The sequence below is a fragment of the Myotis brandtii genome, unplaced genomic scaffold (genome assembly GCF_000412655.1).
Source record: "Myotis brandtii unplaced genomic scaffold, ASM41265v1 scaffold728, whole genome shotgun sequence".
NCBI lineage: Eukaryota > Metazoa > Chordata > Mammalia > Chiroptera > Vespertilionidae > Myotis > Myotis brandtii.
Window position 1 is genome coordinate 646,195 of NW_005370875.1, and position 20,717 is coordinate 666,911.

Here is a 20,717-nt window from a genome sequence, read left to right on the forward strand (position 1 = left end):
AAGAGACCCAAGAAAGCCAGATACATCATGTACAAGATTCATTTTTAATGAAATTTGACAGTCATGTGCAAATTTGAGCATTAAATACAAGAACTGATGTTTCAATGTCTATTTGAATGAAGTCAGATTCTCAAAATACACCATAAACCTGAACCAACTTGATTTGTCTGTGTTTTTCCCTCTGCAAATTACGTTCTGATCAAATAAAATATAATTGAATCCTTGCTTTCCCGGACAGGTGCAGTGTTCCCTTATATGCTCACGGAATGGTATCTTAGATGCCTGGCCACAGTTCCAAGCAGTTCTTGATGCTGGATTAAATGAATTTAAATAGAAAGTTTTACTCACAGAGCAAAAACTCCATTCTGGCATCTCTTTACAACCAGCAGAGCTGCAACATTAAGTAAGGGTTTTTAACAAGGACCAGTTCTTTCCCCTGTAGTGGAATCTGTGTTGCTCGGATGTTCCACACGCCACGATTACTGGAAGTAGATCAACACCAGCAGCAGGCATGCGATCTGCTTGGAGTGCATCTATTTACATGAAGCTGCTCATGGGAGCTGGTGATTCACCCAGACATGGATTGCAGATAGGAAAAGAGATTTTACCAATTGAAAAAGAGTAGCTCAAGATCACATTGCAACATCACTGTGAAACATTTAACTTTCTTAAGAAAGTTTTAAGTTTAAAATGTACTATTCCCTGCAGCTCAATATAACCATTTACTTCTTTGTAGGAACATGTGGAGTCAGAATGGGTTTTCCAATCTGATGTAATCCCTGAGCAGCTATGTTAAAAATTAACTTTTTAAAAAGCCCAATAAAAAACTACTGTATTAAAAGTCTACCAGAATGTTACAGTGATCAACATATTTCTGTACAGAAACATTAAAGCTACTTAGAAGCTATCTATCCCTTATTCCTGCTCAGAAAAGAATGAGTATACATTTTCCAGAAACTCTTTAGGTACTTAAGTTGTACACAATTATTCTGAGAGAGAATTTGTGGAGGGACATGATAAATCACCCCACTTGAAATTTTTACCAACATGATGAATTTTTTTTATTAAAAATACATTTTCTTTTACCAAGTCGGGCTAAACATCCTAGACTTCTATTTAATAAATAAGAAAAATACACTTTAAAAATCTTCTGACAAACTTTCCAGAAGGTCAGCAACAGTAAAAACAAGTCAATCTGAGGAAGAGCCTGCTAAAAGTCTTAAGTATTCAATAAGATAGGGCAGCGATTTCCAACCGGTGTGCTGCAAAACTTTTTAAAACATGCAATACCTGCCTATTTAGTCAGGGGCACTGACCTCTTTTCCCTTAGATTATAAAACAAACAAAAAAAGACAACAGCCAACACAATAATAGCTGTCCAGTGGGAATGAATCGAAAGAATATCTAATTTTTGGGTCAGGCTGGCAAAAAATATATTTTTTGATGTGCTGCAGAATTTTAGTAATTAGTTCACATGTGCCACGAGAAGGAAAAGGTTGGAAATCACTGAGATAGGGTATACTGGATCTGCCGAATCCCATTTGGTCTAAACATAAATACAGTGGGGCCTTGACTTAAGAGTTTAATTTGTTCAGAGACCGAGCTCGTTAAGGAGCTCGTTAACTCAAATTACTCTATCAACTCAATGCCAAAAATCGGCTGAGAGACAGCTGGTATCTCAAAAAACTCGTTAGTCGGGACACTCGTAAGTCAAGGCCCCACTGTATTTCTAACAATTAAGTCTCAAGTGCCCGAGCACTAGATAAAAGCTAGACTTCTCAGGGCCCCAGCGCGTGCTGGAAGCCCAAGCACTAGATAAAAGCTAGACTTCTCAGGGCCCCAGCGCGTGCTGGAAGCCCAAGCAGGCCTGACCGGCAGACATGGACAGATGAGACGGGCACGGATGAGCTCCAGCAGGCTGGTCTCGAGGAGTCCACTGGATCCAGAGTGCAGAGACCATCCGCTGCCCCTGCAGGTCTCTCAGTTTGGGCTCTTGCACCGAAATTGCATGGTTCACTGTAAATAATGACCAAAATACTGCACAGGTGTTCAGACCAATCAAGCACATTACAAGGGGTAAATCTTGGCTGCTTCTGGGACAAGACATCCAGTCACTTTTGGTAATTAAATAGCTAAGAAGGACTTTTATTCTCAAAAAAAGAGAATAGGAAGAGACGGCGGAGAACCACCAATTCCCTCTGAGAAATGTAGACACTAAGGGTTAGAGAGTGATGGCCACTTTGTAAAGAAGTAACAAACCCAGGTTGTCCCCAAGTCCCAAAGGAGGAAAAAAGGTAAAATAAATAAGATGCTAGAATATAACCGCCAGATGTTGTGAATGGGATGAGCCAGTGCTGCCTGGTTCTCGTGGACCATTCGTCTCTCCCTCCACCACAACAGCTCTCTGACCAGTGGCCCTGCCAGAAGAGAAGTGGCTGAAATGTAGCCTGGAGTTGTTCCTTCTACTCACATATTTAAGCGTGCCATTACAGAGAAACAGCCGCTGATATGCTGGGGCCATCACCCTCTGGGCCAGTTTCCCACAGTTATACCTGACATGATTCAGAAGATACAAATCAACCTTCACTCAGGAGACGCCCACATCTCCTGGAAGGACAGGTGAGGATTCCGCCACAGAAGCACAAGGACGAAGATGCTCAGCTCAGCAACCCGCAGGCCTCCTTCACTCCTCTGCGTGGAGGCAGCAAGCGTTCACAGCTGAGGAAGAGGCTCAGCAGGAGCGGCCAGCACCTCCCTCTTATGTTTTCTATTGGAAAACTCTGGCCCAACCGGATGGCTCAGTGGTTGAGCGTTGACCTATGAACCAAGAGGTCATGGTCTGATTCCCAGTCAGGGCACATGCTTGGGTTGTAGGTTCGACCCCCAATGTGGGGCATGCAGGAGGCAGCCCATCAATGATTTGCTCTCATCATTGATGTTTCTATCTCACTCTCCCTCTCTGTTCCTCTCTGAAATAAATAAAAACATATTAAAAAACTCTGTACAGCTCTGGCTGGGTTTCTCAGTGGTTAGTGTACTGACCCAAAGACTGAAGGGTCTCGGGTTCGATTCTGGTCAAGGGTGCAGGCTTCGGTTGCAGGCTTGATCCCTGACCTGGTTGGGGTGTGTGCGGGAGGGAACCAATCAATGTGTTTCTCTCACATCGATGTTTCTCTCTCTCTGTCTCCCCCCCTCCCACTCTCTCTGAAGATCAGTGGAAAATATATCCTTTGGTGAGGATTAAAAAAATACTCTGTACAGACAGACATTAAAATAGATCCAAAACAACAGCTCTGTGCCCTCCCACAGTCCCTTCTAGAAAGTCCCTTAGTCTCGAGAACTGGGGATCTTGTGGTACTCAATTGACATTATGTAAAAAGCAGTAAGATGAAGCCAACAATTCATTGTATGCTCATCTTTCATTTTCTCTAAACCTCATGACCCCAACCCTATAAGGATTATTGCTCCCTTTAGCATATAAGAGACTGAGGCTCAGAAGTTAACTATGTCACCCAAAGTCACCCAGCAAGGATCTAAAGCACAATTTCGATGTTTCAAAGGTATAAATAGCATCTACCCGTCTACATGATTCATTCAGCCTAAGGAGTTTAAAGAAGACACTTGTAAGCTCCAGGAAGTCGGGCACGTTCTGGTAGGTTAAAACCCGCTGCCTCTTAGGCGCCGAGCGGGAAGTCGGCTGGGAGGACGGCTGTGGCCCCAGCTCCCAGGCCGTGGCTCAGTTCCTGCTGGTCCTCAGCTTCCTGCGGAAGTAGTCGGGGGCGGCCTCGTACAGCCACTCGGCGTCCACCACGCAGAGGTCGCGCATGTAGCACTTGTTGGTGTGGAGCAGCTCGGTGTACACCACGCAGGCGGGCTTGCAGTGGAAGAGGACGGACGAGGGGTGGATGGCCACCGGCTGGTGCGTGTCTGTGGTGGCGTAGGTCCCGTCTGGCTGGAGCTCAGCGGTGCTCATGAAGAGGCTGTGAGCCAGGCAGCGGCGGACCGCCTCCATGTCTCCCCGGGACGACAGGATGGGCATGGACATCTGTGTCAGGAGGAAGCGAGAATTGGAGAAGACCCCAAACATCACGCTGCTCAGCACTGCATCGCATTCGGAACACCCGCACCCAAAACGCAGCCCACACTGCAGGCCTAACGGCGTGGAAGTTGCCATTTGGAGGTGTTTCCTCAAACACCTTAGAGACCAGCCCGGGGCGGAGGAGGTGCAGCTGAAGGAGGGTGAACTGAAAATAGGAAAACCGCAGCCTGGCGAGTAAGGACCAGGAGGGAGACGGTCATGTAAGGGGCCAAGCAGACAGGCCTGGTGAGCCAGCACCTGTCCCCATGGAAACACCGGCCAGGACGTGGCAGGAAGGAAAGGCCTTTCCTCGACTGACCACCTCGTCTCCTCCCTCCATCCATCGCACGCACTGCCGCCAGCCATCTTCCTCTACCAGCTCATCATTCTTCACCCCTGAAAACCTTCAGTCTCTACTGCTCCTGGCAAAGCAATGCAGGCTTCCAACTGTGATGCTGTGAATGAGCGAGCTGTCCTGAGCATCTGCGATCCTCAACGGCCTCCTCCCTCCTGGGCCCGTTCCACGAGGGGCCTTCCCACGTGCACCACGGGGAGACAGAGCACCCCTCCGCTCCCCAGGGGCAGTGGCGGTCGTCAGTCTCCTGCTCCCCACCCTTGCTGATGGGCCACGTCCCCTTACACCCCAGGCCACAGCGGAACCAGCCAGTGGCTTGCACTGCCTGACCACACTGGCCAGCTTCTCTCTTCCGGGCATTTGGAGTCTGAGCAATCCGTTAGGGTTTTGAAGGGGAGGCCAGGGAAAGCAGTTGCTTGTGCAGAGGCGGAAGGTGAAAAGGGGGAAGGAGGCAGGCAGAGAGCACCCAAAACAAGAGGCAAGCAGACTCAGAAAGCTGCCCTTGCTCCCAATGGCCTTTTCTGGTTCCTTATGCCAGTCCCTGTATGGACTGGGGTTGGACTATTTCCTGTCCAGATTCCAAAGGTACCTCTTTATCCCCCCTTTTCCCCTTTAAGGTGGCGCAAGATGTCTTGTTCTTTGCAATCAGCTGATCCTGGCCTGAGGAAGACACTATCTCCTCATCTGTCAGGAGGTGGCTCAGTACCACCGCCTCCAGGAAGCCCAGAGTCCCACTGCTCACTGGTCTCTCCTTCCGGCTGCCAGCTCCACACTCACTGGCCCTGTGACTTGGGGCACATGACTTAACTTCCTTGGGCTCTAGTTTCCTCATTGGTGAAATGGGAATAATAACAGAATCAACCTTACGGCGGGTGAAGTGGGGATTTCAAATAAGGCATCACATGAAAAGTGCTTAGAATGGTGCCTTAGTAAGTACTTCATAAACAATTTCTATAATTATAATGATCATCAGCTCCCCACAGGAGATATATGTGTATATGTATGTCAGATTGCCCCTCCAGATTGTTCCTCGAGAAACTTAGTGTCAGTGCAGCTGTACAACTCTGGGACCTTGGCCAGTGTCCGGCATATAAAGAGGGCGTGGTCAGTCACTAAAGCTTCTTCCATCAGAACAGAGAAGCACCACCCCTATTGTCATGAATAAACAGAAAACTCACGAGGCTGAGAGGGTCTGGCAGGCAAACTGTTCAAGTGCAAGAGGGGTTTGAGAAAATGTGTAAAATTAAGGTCACAACAGGCTACTATGAGAAGAAATAGCATTAAATGTTAACAAAAGGCCGCTGGCAGCAGACACAGGCTGGGTACAGGTCACAAGTCTCCTAGGGATGTGCAGACAGTCTGCACTGGGGCTGTCCAGAGAGGCCTGACACACAAAGACAGTCAGCGGAGATGTCTACGACAGCACATGGGCACTTCCTGTGCTCAACAACAGGAGATACTTACAAAACTACTCCCACCTCCGAGTAAAATGCAGTGTCATACAATCATTAATATACACAGGACTTTAAAACATTATGTACTCTAAGAGGAATATATAAGCTAACAGAAAACTTTCTGGTAGACAATTTGGCAATAACTATCAAGACCTAATGTCACTATCCATGAATTCACCATTCATTCTATGCGCACTAGGCCACAAACACATATGTCGGAGGATGGTCATTCTGATATAACCTAAACAATCACCCTTGGGCTTGGTTAAATAAAATGTAGTGGACACAATGGAAACCTATGAGGTCACTAAAAAGAGTAAGATGGACATATAAAGACACTGAAAGACAGCCCAGACACACTAAGTGTTCAAACGTCTACCAAATGGAAAAAAGCAAGCTGTAAAACAAAGTGTGTATCATATTTATGTTCTGAAGAAAATGTTATATATATGTATCCATGTGTATATGTACACACACATACACACACACAGGAAAAAATTCTAGAAGGATAAAGGATTGTTAACGGAGGTTTATCTTTAGAGAGGCAGAGTTATGGGAGACTTTGAAACTTTCTGTATTTTATATCACTATTTTCTGCATTGTATCAACTTGTAAAAATTATGCACTACTTATGTAATCTGAAAAGAATAAATATATTCCTACTAAAATAATCTTATGATGGATTCTAATAACATTGGAAAATACTTTTACAGTTTACAGAAGTTGAATATAAATTATACATACAATGTAACTAAGTATGCAAAAAACATTTAACAGGTCTATGAGGAAACAGACCAAAATGGTGAGATGGAATTGTGGATAATTTTCACTTTCTTTCTTATTTAAAAATTTTCATACAATAAGAGTTTCTTTTGTAATCACTAGCTATAAACAATTAAAATTTTTTTACCTAGAAAAAAGTGATAGCTTAATCCCCCACAGAACAAGTAGGAAGAAAGAATACCTTTATGCAGATATCCCTCAGCTGGGCTCTGACTTCAGCTACTAGCATCATATTCTTGCTGTTGACAAAATTCTCTTTGCACCAATCCTGAACAGGAGAAAAAGAGATATCTCAATCCTCTCATTTCTATAATGAAAATAAAATGATTTTTAGAACATAGTTGAATTTAGAGGGAAAACTTTAGTTGCCAAAAATATAGAAAAATATCTTTATATCAAAAAGCATAAACCATAAGAAAAAATATTTAAACAAAAGTAAAACAAAAAAATTTTTTTATGTCAAGTCACTATGAAAAATGCTTCAGACTGAGATGTTTGCATTACTACACCCAATAAAGGTAAGTATCTCCAGAATACATTAAAAAACAAAAACAGCCCTAGCTGGTTTGGCTCAGTGGATAGAGCATCAGCCTGCGACTGAAGGGTTCCAGGTTCAATTCCAGTCAAGGCCACATGCCCGGGTTGTGGGTTCAATCCCCAGTAGCGGGTGTGCAGGAGGCAGCCAATCAATGATTCTCTCTCATCATTTTTTCTCTCTCTCTTCCTCTCCCTTCCTCTCTAAAATAAACAAAAACATATTAAAAATAAACAAACCAACAGCCCTGGCCAGTTGCTCACTGTTTAGAGCATTGGCCCAGGGAAGGAAAGGTCTTGGGTTCAATTCCCGGTCAAGGGCATGTACCTTGATTGCAAGTTCAATCACTGGCCCTGGTTGGTGCACATGTAGGAGGCAACCAATCGATGTGTCTCTCTCACATGGATGTTTTTAAAAACAAACAAATAAAAAATACAGGCCCTGGCCAGGTAGTTCAGCTGGTTAGAGCATTGTTCCGACATGCCAAGGTTGTGGGTTTGATCCCTGGTCAAGGCACATACCATATAAGAATTAACCAATGATGCATAAATGAGTGGAACAACAAACCGATGTTTCTCTCTAAAATCACTAAATAAAAACACTTTTTAAAAAAGAACCTCCTATAAATCAGTAAGAAAAAGACCAACAGTCCAGTAGAAAATAGACTAAGGCTATGAACAGACAACTCAGTTTTAATAGAAATGACTTGTAACCAATAAACTTATATAAGGATTCTCAGTCTCTTGAGGAATCAAGGCAAAGTAATTGAAACAGCTGAGATACTATTTCTAATCCATCAACTTGGTAAAAATTAAAGTCATTTCAACTAAGCATTGGAGAGGATGGTGGGAAAGGAAGCTCATACATCACTAGGGGGAGTGCAGAGGGGCTGACAGCTTTGGGGAGCCACGTGCTCGCCTGGGAAAGTTGGATGCAGCTGCCAAGACCAGCAGGTCCGCTTCTGAGTGTGGACCCAGAGAAACACTCCTCCTGCACAGATGGTCACAGTAGTGCTGCACGTGGGAACAAGCTGCAAACATCTGTAGCATCTAATGTTCAGATATGAGGTAAGGTATGCTGCCACACGCCACCCTCAGGACAGAGGTTACACAGGGAGGAAGGACCAGGGACAGGAGCAGTGCAGGCCTTCGCTGCATAAAATCTATAGCGTTTTATGTCCTTAAAAATAAACTGAGACAAACAGAGCAAAATGTTCACAACTGCTAAAAGTGGGTGCTGGTTTTTTTTTTTTTAAAGAACTGACTGCATTAAAATGCAGAGCAAGTTAAAGCACGCACACTATGGCACAATTACTGATTACACTGATAAATGAAATAATATACCCGTTTTCCCTTGGTCCGAAGAACTGAAATATCATACAAGCAAAAACTACTATGAAGAAAGTCAGGGACAGGTGGGGAAAACCCATTTTGTAGCTAAGAAACTGGTCACTAACTACTGAACTAATTTGTCCACATTAAATATGAGTTAAACACAAGTGGAGCAAAAGGCAGAAATCGCATTTCTTCCCTGGTATTGTCCCTATAGAAGATCTTGCTGAAATGATAGCTGACATTCTTTTTGTGGCTCTTTAGATGCTTCAGCCAAGAAAGGAAGGTCGACATTCCCGAAAAGAGGTATCACTGGAGAAGAGGAACGAGACGAAGCGCACCTTATTTCCACCCAAGTTTTTGAAAGTCCGGTAGATATTGAGCAGGGTGACGTGATCGCCCTCGCTGGAGATGAACTTCTTCCGGACACCCTGCACTTCATCCCGCCGGGAGGGCGGGTTGTAGAGGACGCTGTCCACGGACAGCAGGGAGACAATGGTCAGTATCTCCTCCGTACAGTGGAATTTGGGGGACAGGAGGATGGTCTGCAAGTCAAAATTGAAAACTGCGTTAACCAAAATTCTTCCTGGCTCTGAATGCAGTATTCCTGTACATTGCTTTTGTAGTTCCCCTTCTAAGGCGTTAAAGGGCAGGCGTTTCTAAAACCATGACTGTGTGTTAATGTTACTTGACTTGTTTGTAGAACAAATGATTGTCTTTCCTGAAGGATTCCAAATTCCTTGTGGGTAGGGCTCATGATTTAAAATGAGTTCTAAGCCCACATAGAACGTAAATCAGTGTCAGACACAAAGTGGGAGTGGACAATTATTTAGGAGAAAAGTGAAGGTTAATCTAGAAGCACTGGGTTTAGAAGTCTACTTTGGGATGGCTAACCTGTAATGTACAGAAAGGGGACTGAAGAGAGGGCACCATTTACTTTGGCAAATTTGGGCTCTAAGGGAAACGCTGCCATCTTCCTTCCGAGTGGAGTCAGGGTGAGCTGCTCATCCTTGGGCTCCAGAGCACCCAGCAGGTCCAGCTGGGCGATGGCCGCCTGAACATGATCTGAAAAACAGAGACATAAAAAAGGTGCCAAAAATCCAAAAAAGAAGGCGCAACTAGTTCAGTGCTTCTGATAACTTTACAACTGATCAAACCACAGCAGAGATGACAACCAACTGTCCCCAGAACTCACTTTCAAAGCTGTTAATGACACCACTTCTTCAGTTCAATTCCCTTTTATTTCATTTCATTTTTTTGTTAATCCTCACCCAAGGATATTTTCCCATTGCTTTTTAGACAAAGGAGAGAAACATCCACGTGAGAGACACAGCCATTGCTGCCTCCTGCACACGGCCGGGGATCAAGCCTGCAATGGAGGCATGCACCCTTGACCGGAATCGAACCTGGGACCCTTCAGTGCACAGGCCGATGCTCTATCCACTTAGCCAAAATGTCCAGGGCTCAATTCCCTTTTTAAAGAATGGTCTGCAGACTCTCTCTCCCGGGAGCACGCGTGCCTTTCCCTTCCCCTCCCTGCCCCAGGAAGGCCATCACTAGCTCCCTCACTCCCAAGCTCCAAGGGCCCTTCCGTTACCTCTACAACTTGTTTCCTAAGCCCATTTCTTGTAGAAATTACTTTTTCTACCTCTGTAATTTACCCAATAAATGTTCTCTTACCAAAAAAAAGAAAAAAAGAATGGTCTGCTATTTGGCAATATGTATGTAAATTTTAAAGCCAGCAATGATATACTTAAGAATTTCTCCCACAAAGAAAAAATATCAAATAAATAAACAAACAAACAAACAAGAATTCCCCCACAGACATGCTCACACAATGTACAGGGACCAGTGTCTCTAGAAGCGCACACTCCACATCAATACCAGGGCCCCTGCTGAGAAGGCCACTATTCACTACTCACTCTTTTAGTCTTTAATTTTGAGCCATGTAAATGCATTACCTACTAAAGAATAAAACGCTCTCCTAAGATGTAATAAGTATATACACACTGAGAGGAAACGACCTGTAAAATACATTAAGTGCCAAAGAAATGCACAAATGTCTCAGTCAACGGGAGAATGGCTAAGTGCATTCTGCTTTATTCATATAATGCAATAGCATTTGGCAGTGAAAATGCATTAACACAAACCTTACAAAACAGAATGAATGAAAAGGGGAAGGTTACGCCCTAACTGGTTTGGCTCAGTGGATGGAGCGTCGGCCTGCGGACTGAAGGGTCCCAGGTTCGATTCCGGTCAAGGGCATATACCTTGGTTGCGGGCACATCCCCAGTGGGAGGTGTGCAGGAGGCAGCTGATTGATGTTTCTCTCTCATCAATGTTTCTAACTCTCTATCCCTCTCCCTTCCTCTCTGTAAAAAATCAATAAAATATATAAAAAAAATAAAAGAAAAGGGAAGGTTATTGAGGAACCGACACAGAACATGCAAACAGAAACAACACATTGCTTAGGGACACACACCCACAGAGTAACACACTGCAGAAAAGCAAGGGACTGCGAACAAAAGGTGGGAGGTGGCTCCCCGAGGGAGTGGGAGGGAAGCGAGTGCGGCCAGGGGGTGAAGGGGCTTCAAGGCTCTGGCGAGGGGTGAACGGGTGTTGGTTTTACTCCTCCTCCCTTACATGTCTTCCTTTGTGTATAGAAATTTAGCAATGAAAAATACAATGCTTTTCTTCTTTTTTTGCTTTCTCTTTTTATTGTATTTATTTGAGATGATGGATGCTAACTAAACTTATAAGGGGTAATCATTTCATAATCTATGTGAGGCAAATTATTAGCTGTTCACCTTAAACTTATACAGTGATGTATGTCAATTATATCTCAATAAAATGGGGGGTGGGGGAATAAGTGTAGAAAGTGCACAATGTGCACTGCTATTTGTGTTTTAAGAGACCATATACACTTGCATATGCACAGAATTTCTTTAGGAGACAATTAGAAAATGGTCAGGGGATTGCTCTAGGAACAGGAAACTAAGAACCTGAAGATTGGGGGTGGGACCCTTGTATACCCATCAATTTTTACTTAAAAAAAAACAAAACCAAAACAGCCCAGCCAGCGTGGCTCAGTGGTTGAGCATTGACCTATGAACCAGGAGGTCATTGTTCAATTCCCAGTCAAGGCACATGCCTGGGCTGCAGGTTCGATCCCCAGTCAGGGGGGAGAGGTGTGCAGGAGGCAGCTGATCGATGCTTTTCTCTAATCACTGATATTTCTATCTCTCTCTCCCTTCCTCTTTGAAATCAATAAAAAAATATTTTTTTTTAAAAAAAAATTACATTTCTTCACTTAATAAAAAGAGGAAAAAAAGGAAAGGAAAACCATGTCTTGAAGAGATGTCAAGTGCTAAAAGCTGCCATCATTAGGAAAATCCCAATTACTTCTTCCTCCACAGAGAGGTCAATGAAGGACCAGAACTGACCAAATGCCAGTCAAAAGCACAGAAACGTGGTATTTTCAGTCCTTTCGCTGGTAGAAGTACAATTCGAAGCCACTCTCTGTGCTGGGATGGTGCTGATGGCACCGCATCTATCCTTCATGGTTCTCAGACAGTTAATGTTCTCCACCAGACTAAACCAAAGGAGACCTCTAAAATGCTTCGAGAGTCCATTTGCTGTCGTTTGTCTCCTTGTAACCTTCCACTCCACTGGAGATCCCACTCACCTGGAGACGGTTTGGACATGAAGTCGAAGGTGAGCACGTTGGGGACTTTCATGGCTAGGAGCTGCAGCATCACGCTCGCCAGGTTACACCTGTGCAGAGTGAGAGACGTGCGCTGTTCACCCCCCTGATCCTCCAGCTGGCAAGTCAGCACCACCACCGAGGCGTGTCAGTGAGGACTGCAGCCCTGAGGAGACCCGAGCCAGCAGGGAGGGAGGTATGGAGCAATGGCAGGGGTGCGGGGCACCTCGGGCCCACCTTTGGATCTCTGGCACGGTCATCTTCTCAAACTTCTCAAACTCATCCTCTGTGTAGAGCCGGTAACAGACGCCGCTGTCCTCTCGGCCAGCGCGTCCGGTGCGTTGCCACGCCTGCGTCTTGGACACCCGCTGCACAGCTAACACCTCCAGGCCACTGTCTGGAGGGAGAATGGCCCACATCAGTGCTCTGCCCATCCTTCACATAAACAGACTGCTTCCACAGTGCGGACAAAAGGAGCATTCCTCAGAGCACCAGTAATCCTTTCTGCATTACCGAGTCAGAAAAACTCAAGGCTAAATCAGAAAGCACAAAACCAGACTGTTCTGCAGTGAAATGAGGCCTGGTATTGGACACTGTGAAATCTGTTATTACAACATCAATGGTTGACCTGTGAACCAGGAGGTCACGGTTTGATTCCCAGTCAGGGCACATGCCCGGGTTGCAGGCTCTATCCCCAGTGTGGGGCATGGAGGAGACAGCTGATCTATGATTCTTTCTCATCATTGATGTTTCTAACTCTCTCCCTCTCCCTTCCCCTCTGAAACCAATAAAAATATGTTTAAAAAAATAAAACATCAGAAAAACTTCATGCTTATAGCAGGAGAGTAAATTTCAGAGGTCTGGCTTAGCTCATATGGTAACAACCACCCCATTTGGCCTGGGACTTGGGACTTTCAGTGACAAAACCAGGACAGTCACTGGCAAACGAGGATAGTTGTCACCCTGTCAATCAATGACTCAGAAATGAAATGCCTCCAGGCCCTGTATACTGTATCCTCCCTCCCACCTCCGTAATAAAAGAGACCATGTATGTTACTGCAGGAGTAAATGAGAGATTTTCTTCATAAAGGTGCACTCTGTGCCAGGCACTGAGAACCGAGCCCTGTCGCATGTCATCGCTAAGAGATACACAGTGAAAGGCAGCACTTAGTGAATTTCAATTAAAAATCTGAAATCGATCATTTCAGCTGCCTCAAATCCTCTGTAGAATAAAGCAAGGTATACAACAGACACAAAGGAAAATGACTGAAGGAAGCTTCCCACTGAAAATTCAGGAACAGCTAGTGCTGCAGCCAGCCCAGGGGATTCTGGGAAACCTGGAGCTGGACCCCAGCCAAGCTTTCCGATGAGAGCCTTTGATGTGGTGTCAGGCTATCTCTGGCCCTCATGCCATCATCTCACCCACCTTCTGACAGGGTCTCACACCTCTGTTCCCAAGTTTGTTAAGCCTCGCCTTCTCTTTCTACCCTGCCTTCTCGTCTCACAGACCTGCCTCAGGTGCCCTTTTTGGACCCGCCCCTGCACTGTCTCACTTTTGGTGCCTGCCACCCCAATCTCAGGTAGTTACAAGCATGAAATGCTCATTGGGGGGAGCTGGGGACTACAGGAAACTCAGAGGGTGCTCACTACACACAGAAGAGACAGTCATCAGCTACAAGTTCTCACCAGGGTTATACTTCTTTGCTTTAACCATGCCCGTGTCAACTACATATTTTATTCCTTTAATGGTTATGGAGGTTTCAGCGATGTTGGTTGAAATGATCACTTTGCGATAGCCCTAAAAGGAGGAAGAAAACCAAAAAGCTGTATGACACACATATGATTCTGAAGTTTTAAAACAGTCCTCACCATTAATTTCCATAATTCACTCATGATCAAGAAAAGATGACTTTGTTACTAATGACAGTTATTAATATTGATGGTGGGCCATTACACTGGGTGAGAGAGAGGGGACGTTCCAGTCTTAAAAGCTTACTTTGAGGCGATGAGATGTAGCGGCACAGGCACAAGACTCAGAAGCAGGTGGATGTGGGTTGGAACCCTGGCGCTGCCAGTTACCTACTGTGTGTCCCTGGAGCAGTTACTTCCCTCCTCTGGGCCTCAGTGCTTATTAAATGGATCATAACCCACCTTGCCAGGGGCACAACATTCAGAAGCAGGTGGATGTGGGTTGGAACCCTGGCACTGCCAGTTACCTACTGTGTCCCTGGAGCAGTTACTTCCCTCCTCTGGGCTTCAGTGCTTATTAAATGGATCATAACCCACCTTGCCAGTTCCCGAGAGGATGAGAGGCAGTGTGTGTAGCATGTCAGCACAGTGCCTGGCACAGCAGGGCGCCCAATAAATGCTATTATGGACCAACGCGGCTTATGTTGGACCCTGGAAGACTCACTCATTTACCCTTCAGCTTTTGCCTTTGCCCTCTCCCTCGTCCCCTGACAACCGTTTCCCTGTTCTTACCTTGAGAGAGCTGCAGCTGCAGCTACATGTTATATTCCTGCAGCTTTTCAGCTACTGTATTTGGTGCTTGAGCATCCCGCCCCATATACCTTATCTGGAGTCTTGTGACAGGCATACCTACAGGCCCCAGTAGAGGATCTGTGTGCATCCCCAGGGATGGGGCCGGACAGAGGCGGTGGTGCACTCACCTTCGGCGCCGCCTGGAAGACGCGGAGCTGCTGGGCATAGGGCAGGGAGGCGTACAGAGGCAGGACCAGCATGGAGGGGCAGCCGTCCGGGAGGTGCTTTGCAATGTCTCGGCAGGTCTTGCTCATGGCTTCGATTTCCTCCTGGCCAGTGAGGAACACCAGGATGTCCTGCGAGGAAGGGGCTTCCTGTACAAAAGTGAAAGTGGGACCGTTAGGCTTTCACAGAAGCACTTCACCCTGTAAAGGGAAGAACAGCCAGTTAACAGACACTTAATCACCTGATCTTTGAAGTGCGTTCAGGTATACTTGTAAAGTACTTGATAACTGAAAACATGTTTAATAACATGTGAGTATATGTGTATAAGTATGTAAATACATATTTATGTGGGTATACATGTATTTTTTTGCCCACTGTTTTTTGAAATATATTTTTATTGATTTCAGAGAGAGAGAGAAACATCAATGATGAGAGAGAATCATTGACTGGCTGCCTCCTGCATGCCCCCTACTGGGAGTAGGGCATGTGCCCTGACCAGGAATCAAACCACAACATCCTGGTTCATAGATCTACACTCAACCACTGAGTCACACCGGCCGGGCTAGCCCAGTATTAACAGGACAAATGTTCAGAGGGACAGACAGGATGAAATCTAAAACAGTCAAAACTTCATCATGGCTTGGATTGGGAGGACTCATCAAAGCCACCACGTACCTGAATGCACCTGCAGCTGCCATTCATGAAAAAGCCTCAGCTCAGGGTGGCTTTTGAAAGTTAAACAAGGCAAAACTGACCTTCTTCTCCAAATACTATCAAGATGACAGTAAAGGTATAAGCCCAGAAAGACAAATACAATGGGAGAAAAGATTAGAAGTGTCTACCCATTTTTGAAAGATAGAAGAGATGGGGGAAGGGAGTACATGACGGGACTGGGCAGAGGACCTTCTAGGCTGGGTGCCTGCTAAAGGGAATAGTGACAAGTGTTTCATTCAGCATCCAAGGCTGAGTACTCTATCAACTGTGAGGGAAACAGACCTTTTCAGGACTCGGCCCCCCTTCCCATACCTGGTGAATCTGGAAGACTGAGACAAGGGCGGCGTGCAAGTAATCCTGCTGAGGCTGTTTGGTGTAAAAAATCTGGATTGGATGCTGCCGACCCTCCAGGTAGAGGACAGGAGCTCCATTGAAATACTGAGAGAACAGGTCCACATCCATCGTAGCTGACATCACAATTACCTGGTACAGAGGGAAGAGGAAGATGGAAACAAACATGTCGACAGCCTTTCTGTGTCCCTCCCAAGCTCTAAAAGCAGATGAGGAACCTGTCACACCCACTAGGTGAACTCAGTCCACGGTTCTGAAGCAGACGGGCAAAGGCGAACTCTGGAGGAAGAAATGCGGGCCTCCTTCCGTGAGCGCGCTGCACCTACTTTGAGAGGCAGCTTCCCCAGCTCCTTCCGCCTCTTCTGTGCAGCTTTCACCACGCCAAAGAGCACGTCCGTGTGGATAGTCCGCTCGTGGGCTTCATCCAAAATGACACAGCTGTACTTCCGAAGCAGGGAGTCTGAAATTGCTTCCCGCAGAAGCATGCCATCTGTCAGGAACTTGATCCTGGTGTCTTCTGAGGTGACATCATCGAAGCGCACTGTATAGCCAACCTGTGCAGAGAAATCATTCCTTCACCAAATGCATCCTCAACACTCACTAGGTAACTGCAATTATAATTGCAGTTAAAGGTACATGCCCACTGTCCATGTCATCCACCAGGTGATCAGTGGATGACATGGACAGTGGGCATGTACCTTTAACTGCAATTATAATTAGCATGACCAAGATTTAAAACTAGCCTCATACCCCCAGCTACTTAATAGTTTCAAAAGAAGCTACGTACTGATATGAAAAGACATCCAAGATGTTTTTAAGTGAAATACATAAACACACACACATAAATAAATCTAACTTATACACAGTTCTGGGACTCATTCTCCATATGCACACATATGCTAGAAAAATGCTTAAAATTTTTCTAAAGAGACATAGAGATGAGAGATTAGAAGCTATTGACGCCTTAAAAATGCTCAAGGAAAACAACTAATTTATCCAACTTGCCAACAAATTTTGAAAGCAAAGCAAATGGGTTTGATAGCCTGTCAGACCTTCTGGTCTCTTAGGAACTGGTAAAGAACTCTGAGAAAGACCTAGACAATTGTGGCAATAAAGAAGCTTGCTCTGTATAGTCTTTTTTTTTTTTTTAAACATATTTTATTGATTTTTTACAAAGAGGAAGGGAGAGAGATAGAGAATTAGAAACATCGATGAGAGAGAAACATCTATCAGCTGCCTCCTGCACACCTCCTACTGAGGATGTGCCCGCAACCAAGGTACATGCCCTTGACCGGAATCGAACCTGGGACCCTTCAGTCCGAAGGCCGACGCTCTATCCACTGAGCCAAACCAGTCAGGGGACTCTGTATAGTCTTATTCAGCCCAGCCGGCGTGGCTCAGTGGCTGAGCGTCGACCTATGAACCATGAGGTCACGGTTCAATTGCAGGCTTGATCCCCAGTGTGGGCATGCAGGAGGCAGTCGATCAATGATTCTCTCTCTCTCTGAAATCAATAAAAATAATTAAATTTTTAAAAAAAGAAGTCTTGTTCAGAAAAATAAAAGGCAGGGGAGGGAGAAATTTTTGTAAAGAAGCAAATTAGGTACCAGCTTCCCGAGTTCAGTTCTCTTCTCATCTGAGACTCTAGAAGCGAGAGAGATGGCCGCCACTCGCCGAGGCTGGGTCACAGCAATGATGCCCTGGCGGCCAACGCCCCCTTCATAGAGGTACTGAGGGAGCTGAGTGGTCTTCCCAGAGCCAGTTTCCCCTAGAAAGAAAAAAGTCTCATTTAAATGCAAATTGAAACAAATTTCACCAAACAAATGTATCAAAGTCAGAAGAAAAAGATAAAAGAAAATACTCTAAGTTCTGCCCAGTGTGGCTCCGCAGTTGAGCATCGACCTATGAACCAGGAGGTCCCGGTTCAATTCCTGATCAGGGCACATGCCGGGTTGCAGGCTCCATCCTCAGTGTGGGGCGTGCAGGAGGCAGCTGACCAATGATTCTCTCACATCACTGATGTTCCTATCTCTCTCTCTCCCTCTCCCTTCCTCTCTGAAATCAATACAAATATTTTTTTAAAAAATACTCTAAGTTCTGATAAAGCCACAGGAAACTGGGTACTCACAAATACTGCTGGTGGAGTGTTAACTGGAATTGCTCCTCAGAAGGCCAAATTATATCAGAAAAATCTTTAAGATGTTTATACCCTTTGACCCAAAACTCCACTTACAGGAACTGATGCTAAGGAAAAATTTAAAGATGTACATAAAAATATGGCTTCAAAGATGTTTTACTCAAGCAAAAAACGAAAGCAAAAAACTGGAATATAAATGTTCAACAATAAGTATAGTGAAACCCAAAATGAAATACAACTATAATATAAAAATGTACTTCTCAAAAGTGAAATGTATATATTCTGACAGGTAGAGACATCCACCCATATACTGCAGCTGTGACAGACTCCTCACCGTTCACTAGGGCTGCCTTTGTCCGCACTATCATGAACTGCCTGCTCTCATTATGCCTGCCTGGCACGCGCCACAGGATGAGCTAGACCTAAACTCGCTCCCCTGGGGCCGCACTGGCAGCCTCTGCTATGCTCCGTAGTGCCTTGTTCATCTCTCTTTCAGCAGACCAATCTGCACTGTCTGCAAGTTTAAATGTTTCCATCTCCTCCAACGCCAGCAGCTTCAGGAGGGCAGAGAAGGTCTGTCTGTCTCTCGCATGTACTTGAGCATCCTGCACAAGGTAAGCTTTTAATGTCACTTTCTCCCTCGTGGTACCTACTTAGGACAAACAACTCAGTCCACCGGTGCATCTTTCCCCTCTTTGCTACAACTCTCTAACCCTCACATTCCTATAGTCCCATTATTATCCCATTTTCTCCCCTCTGACTGCCCATCCTTCCTGATCTAGGCAAGAGCATGGACTAAGAATTGATTATTCTGCAATCCTGCTGAATCCATCAGGCAAAACCTAACCTTGGATTCCTGTCTCCCTGTCCATCTCTTCTGCTCCTGCACCAACTGAGCGCTGATAAAGCAAAATAACCCAACTGTGCAGATGGAGCCCTGAGTTTGCAGTGGAGCCAAATGCACCTGGGCGCCAGCACGACCATCCATCCTGTCCTTGTTTTTGCCTCCTGTCCTCTGTCCTGATCCTCCCTGAGGGCCCATTGGAGGCCGTGAAGCTCCCATTCTCAGCAGAGCTCCTGTGCCTATTTCACAGAAAAAGAAACCTCCAAGGTGACCTCCCTCTACCTCCCCCTGGAAGCTTTCTGCAGTCACACCCATGCTCAGCTCCTTTCTCCAGCCCGAAGCCTCTTGGACATCTTTCATTGTATTGAAGGCCAATTCTGCTTCTAGCCCGTTGTCAAATGCCCCCTTCCCCATGACCCCTGCACTCAGCTGTTAGTGCCGGCTTTCCATCTTCAGCTTCCCCCTCTTCTGAGTTCTTCTTCTCAACCTATTAATTCAGACTTGCAAGTTCCTCTCAGCCCCCTTTTCTTCTCAAAAGAGAGGCCAGCTCCCACTGCCTTCATTCCCTCACCTCCTACTAACTCCTCAGTGCAATGACAAATCAGCTCCTAACCCACAACTTGTCTGAAATAGCGCACAGTGGGCCCACAATCAATACAAATCCAGTGGGCATTTTTGGGGTCTAATTATTGGACCTCATTGCTGCATCTGTTCATGCCCCTCCTCTTTATTAATCCTCATCCGATATCTATCTATATCTATATCATCTACATCTATATCTATCTATATCTATCTATATATTTTTCCCCCCATTGATTTTTAGAGAGTGGAAGGGAGGGGAAAGTCAGAGACAGAAACATCTATGTGAGAGAGACACATGGATTGGCTGCCTCCCGCACGCGCCCCCACCAGGGGTGGGGATCCAGCCTGCAACCGAGGTAGACGCCCTTGACCAGAATCCAACCCTCGACCCTTCAGTCCGCGGCCGATGCTGTAACCACCGAGCACACCGGCAGGGCTTCCCGCTTCTTATCACTGTGTCCCTTTAGCTATGTATATTGGCTCTTTGGGGTCTCCTTCCCCTGTTTGGAGGCTCATCCTCTCGGTCCTTCAGAAGCTCCTCTGACTTAAACGTTGGGGATCAAAGCTCCTTGCAATCGGTCCCAAGTCACAGCTCCGCCTTTTGGTTCATGCACCGAAAACTGCTGCTTCCCGTCAGGCCGACCGGGCTGTTTCTTGCCTCCACGCGCCTCTCACGAAGCTCTCCCCCTGGGAGGATGCCCCCCTCGGGGACCACCTCCCCCGCCGCCTCCTGCCAGTCTGGCTCCGATGCACACTCAGACTCCCCGGCAAGCCCCTGCGCCCGTTCACTCGGAAGGGTCTTTGCATAACAACTCGGTCACCCCACCGGGCTGTGAGCACCCCCAGAGCAGGGCTGTCAGACTCCTCCGAGGCCCCTCTCCCGGCCTGGCACCGAAAAGGCCGTTAAGTTTGTGGTAGAATCAAACCAAAGAGGATGAGAGGCACCTAAGAAAGACTGTGCTCGCACCGCCAGGAACAGAGAACCAGGAAGGACTTGGCCGCGGGGCCGCTCACCGATGAGGATGGCGCTGTCCAGGTTTCGGAGCTGAGCCAACAGCTGCCCCCGCGCCTGGAAGATGGGCAGACTCCGGCGCTGCCGCTCCACGGCCTCGGGATAGGGACTGGCCGAGGGCTGGGCCAGAGG

At 46.1% G+C, this 20,717-nt stretch overlaps 1 protein-coding gene across 1 annotated transcript in view; it reads right to left on the reverse strand.

The window, feature by feature from the left end:
* Positions 1 to 3,184: 3,184 nt before the first annotated feature.
* The window catches only part of DHX33 (DEAH (Asp-Glu-Ala-His) box polypeptide 33), a 17,790-nt gene continuing 257 nt past the window's right edge, over positions 3,185 to 20,717 (reverse strand). Inside the window, exons 2-13 of the mRNA XM_005882594.2 lie at positions 20,588 to 20,716; positions 17,618 to 17,778; positions 16,337 to 16,564; positions 15,972 to 16,142; positions 14,909 to 15,094; positions 13,926 to 14,037; positions 12,477 to 12,636; positions 12,222 to 12,310; positions 9,474 to 9,601; positions 8,878 to 9,081; positions 6,852 to 6,938; positions 3,185 to 4,045 (exon numbers count right to left, since the gene is read on the reverse strand). Coding sequence (XP_005882656.1) covers positions 3,737 to 4,045; positions 6,852 to 6,938; positions 8,878 to 9,081; positions 9,474 to 9,601; positions 12,222 to 12,310; positions 12,477 to 12,636; positions 13,926 to 14,037; positions 14,909 to 15,094; positions 15,972 to 16,142; positions 16,337 to 16,564; positions 17,618 to 17,778; positions 20,588 to 20,716 — 1,964 coding nt within the window. The 3' untranslated portion in view covers positions 3,185 to 3,736. The remainder of the gene's footprint in view (positions 4,046 to 6,851; positions 6,939 to 8,877; positions 9,082 to 9,473; positions 9,602 to 12,221; positions 12,311 to 12,476; positions 12,637 to 13,925; positions 14,038 to 14,908; positions 15,095 to 15,971; positions 16,143 to 16,336; positions 16,565 to 17,617; positions 17,779 to 20,587; position 20,717) is intronic.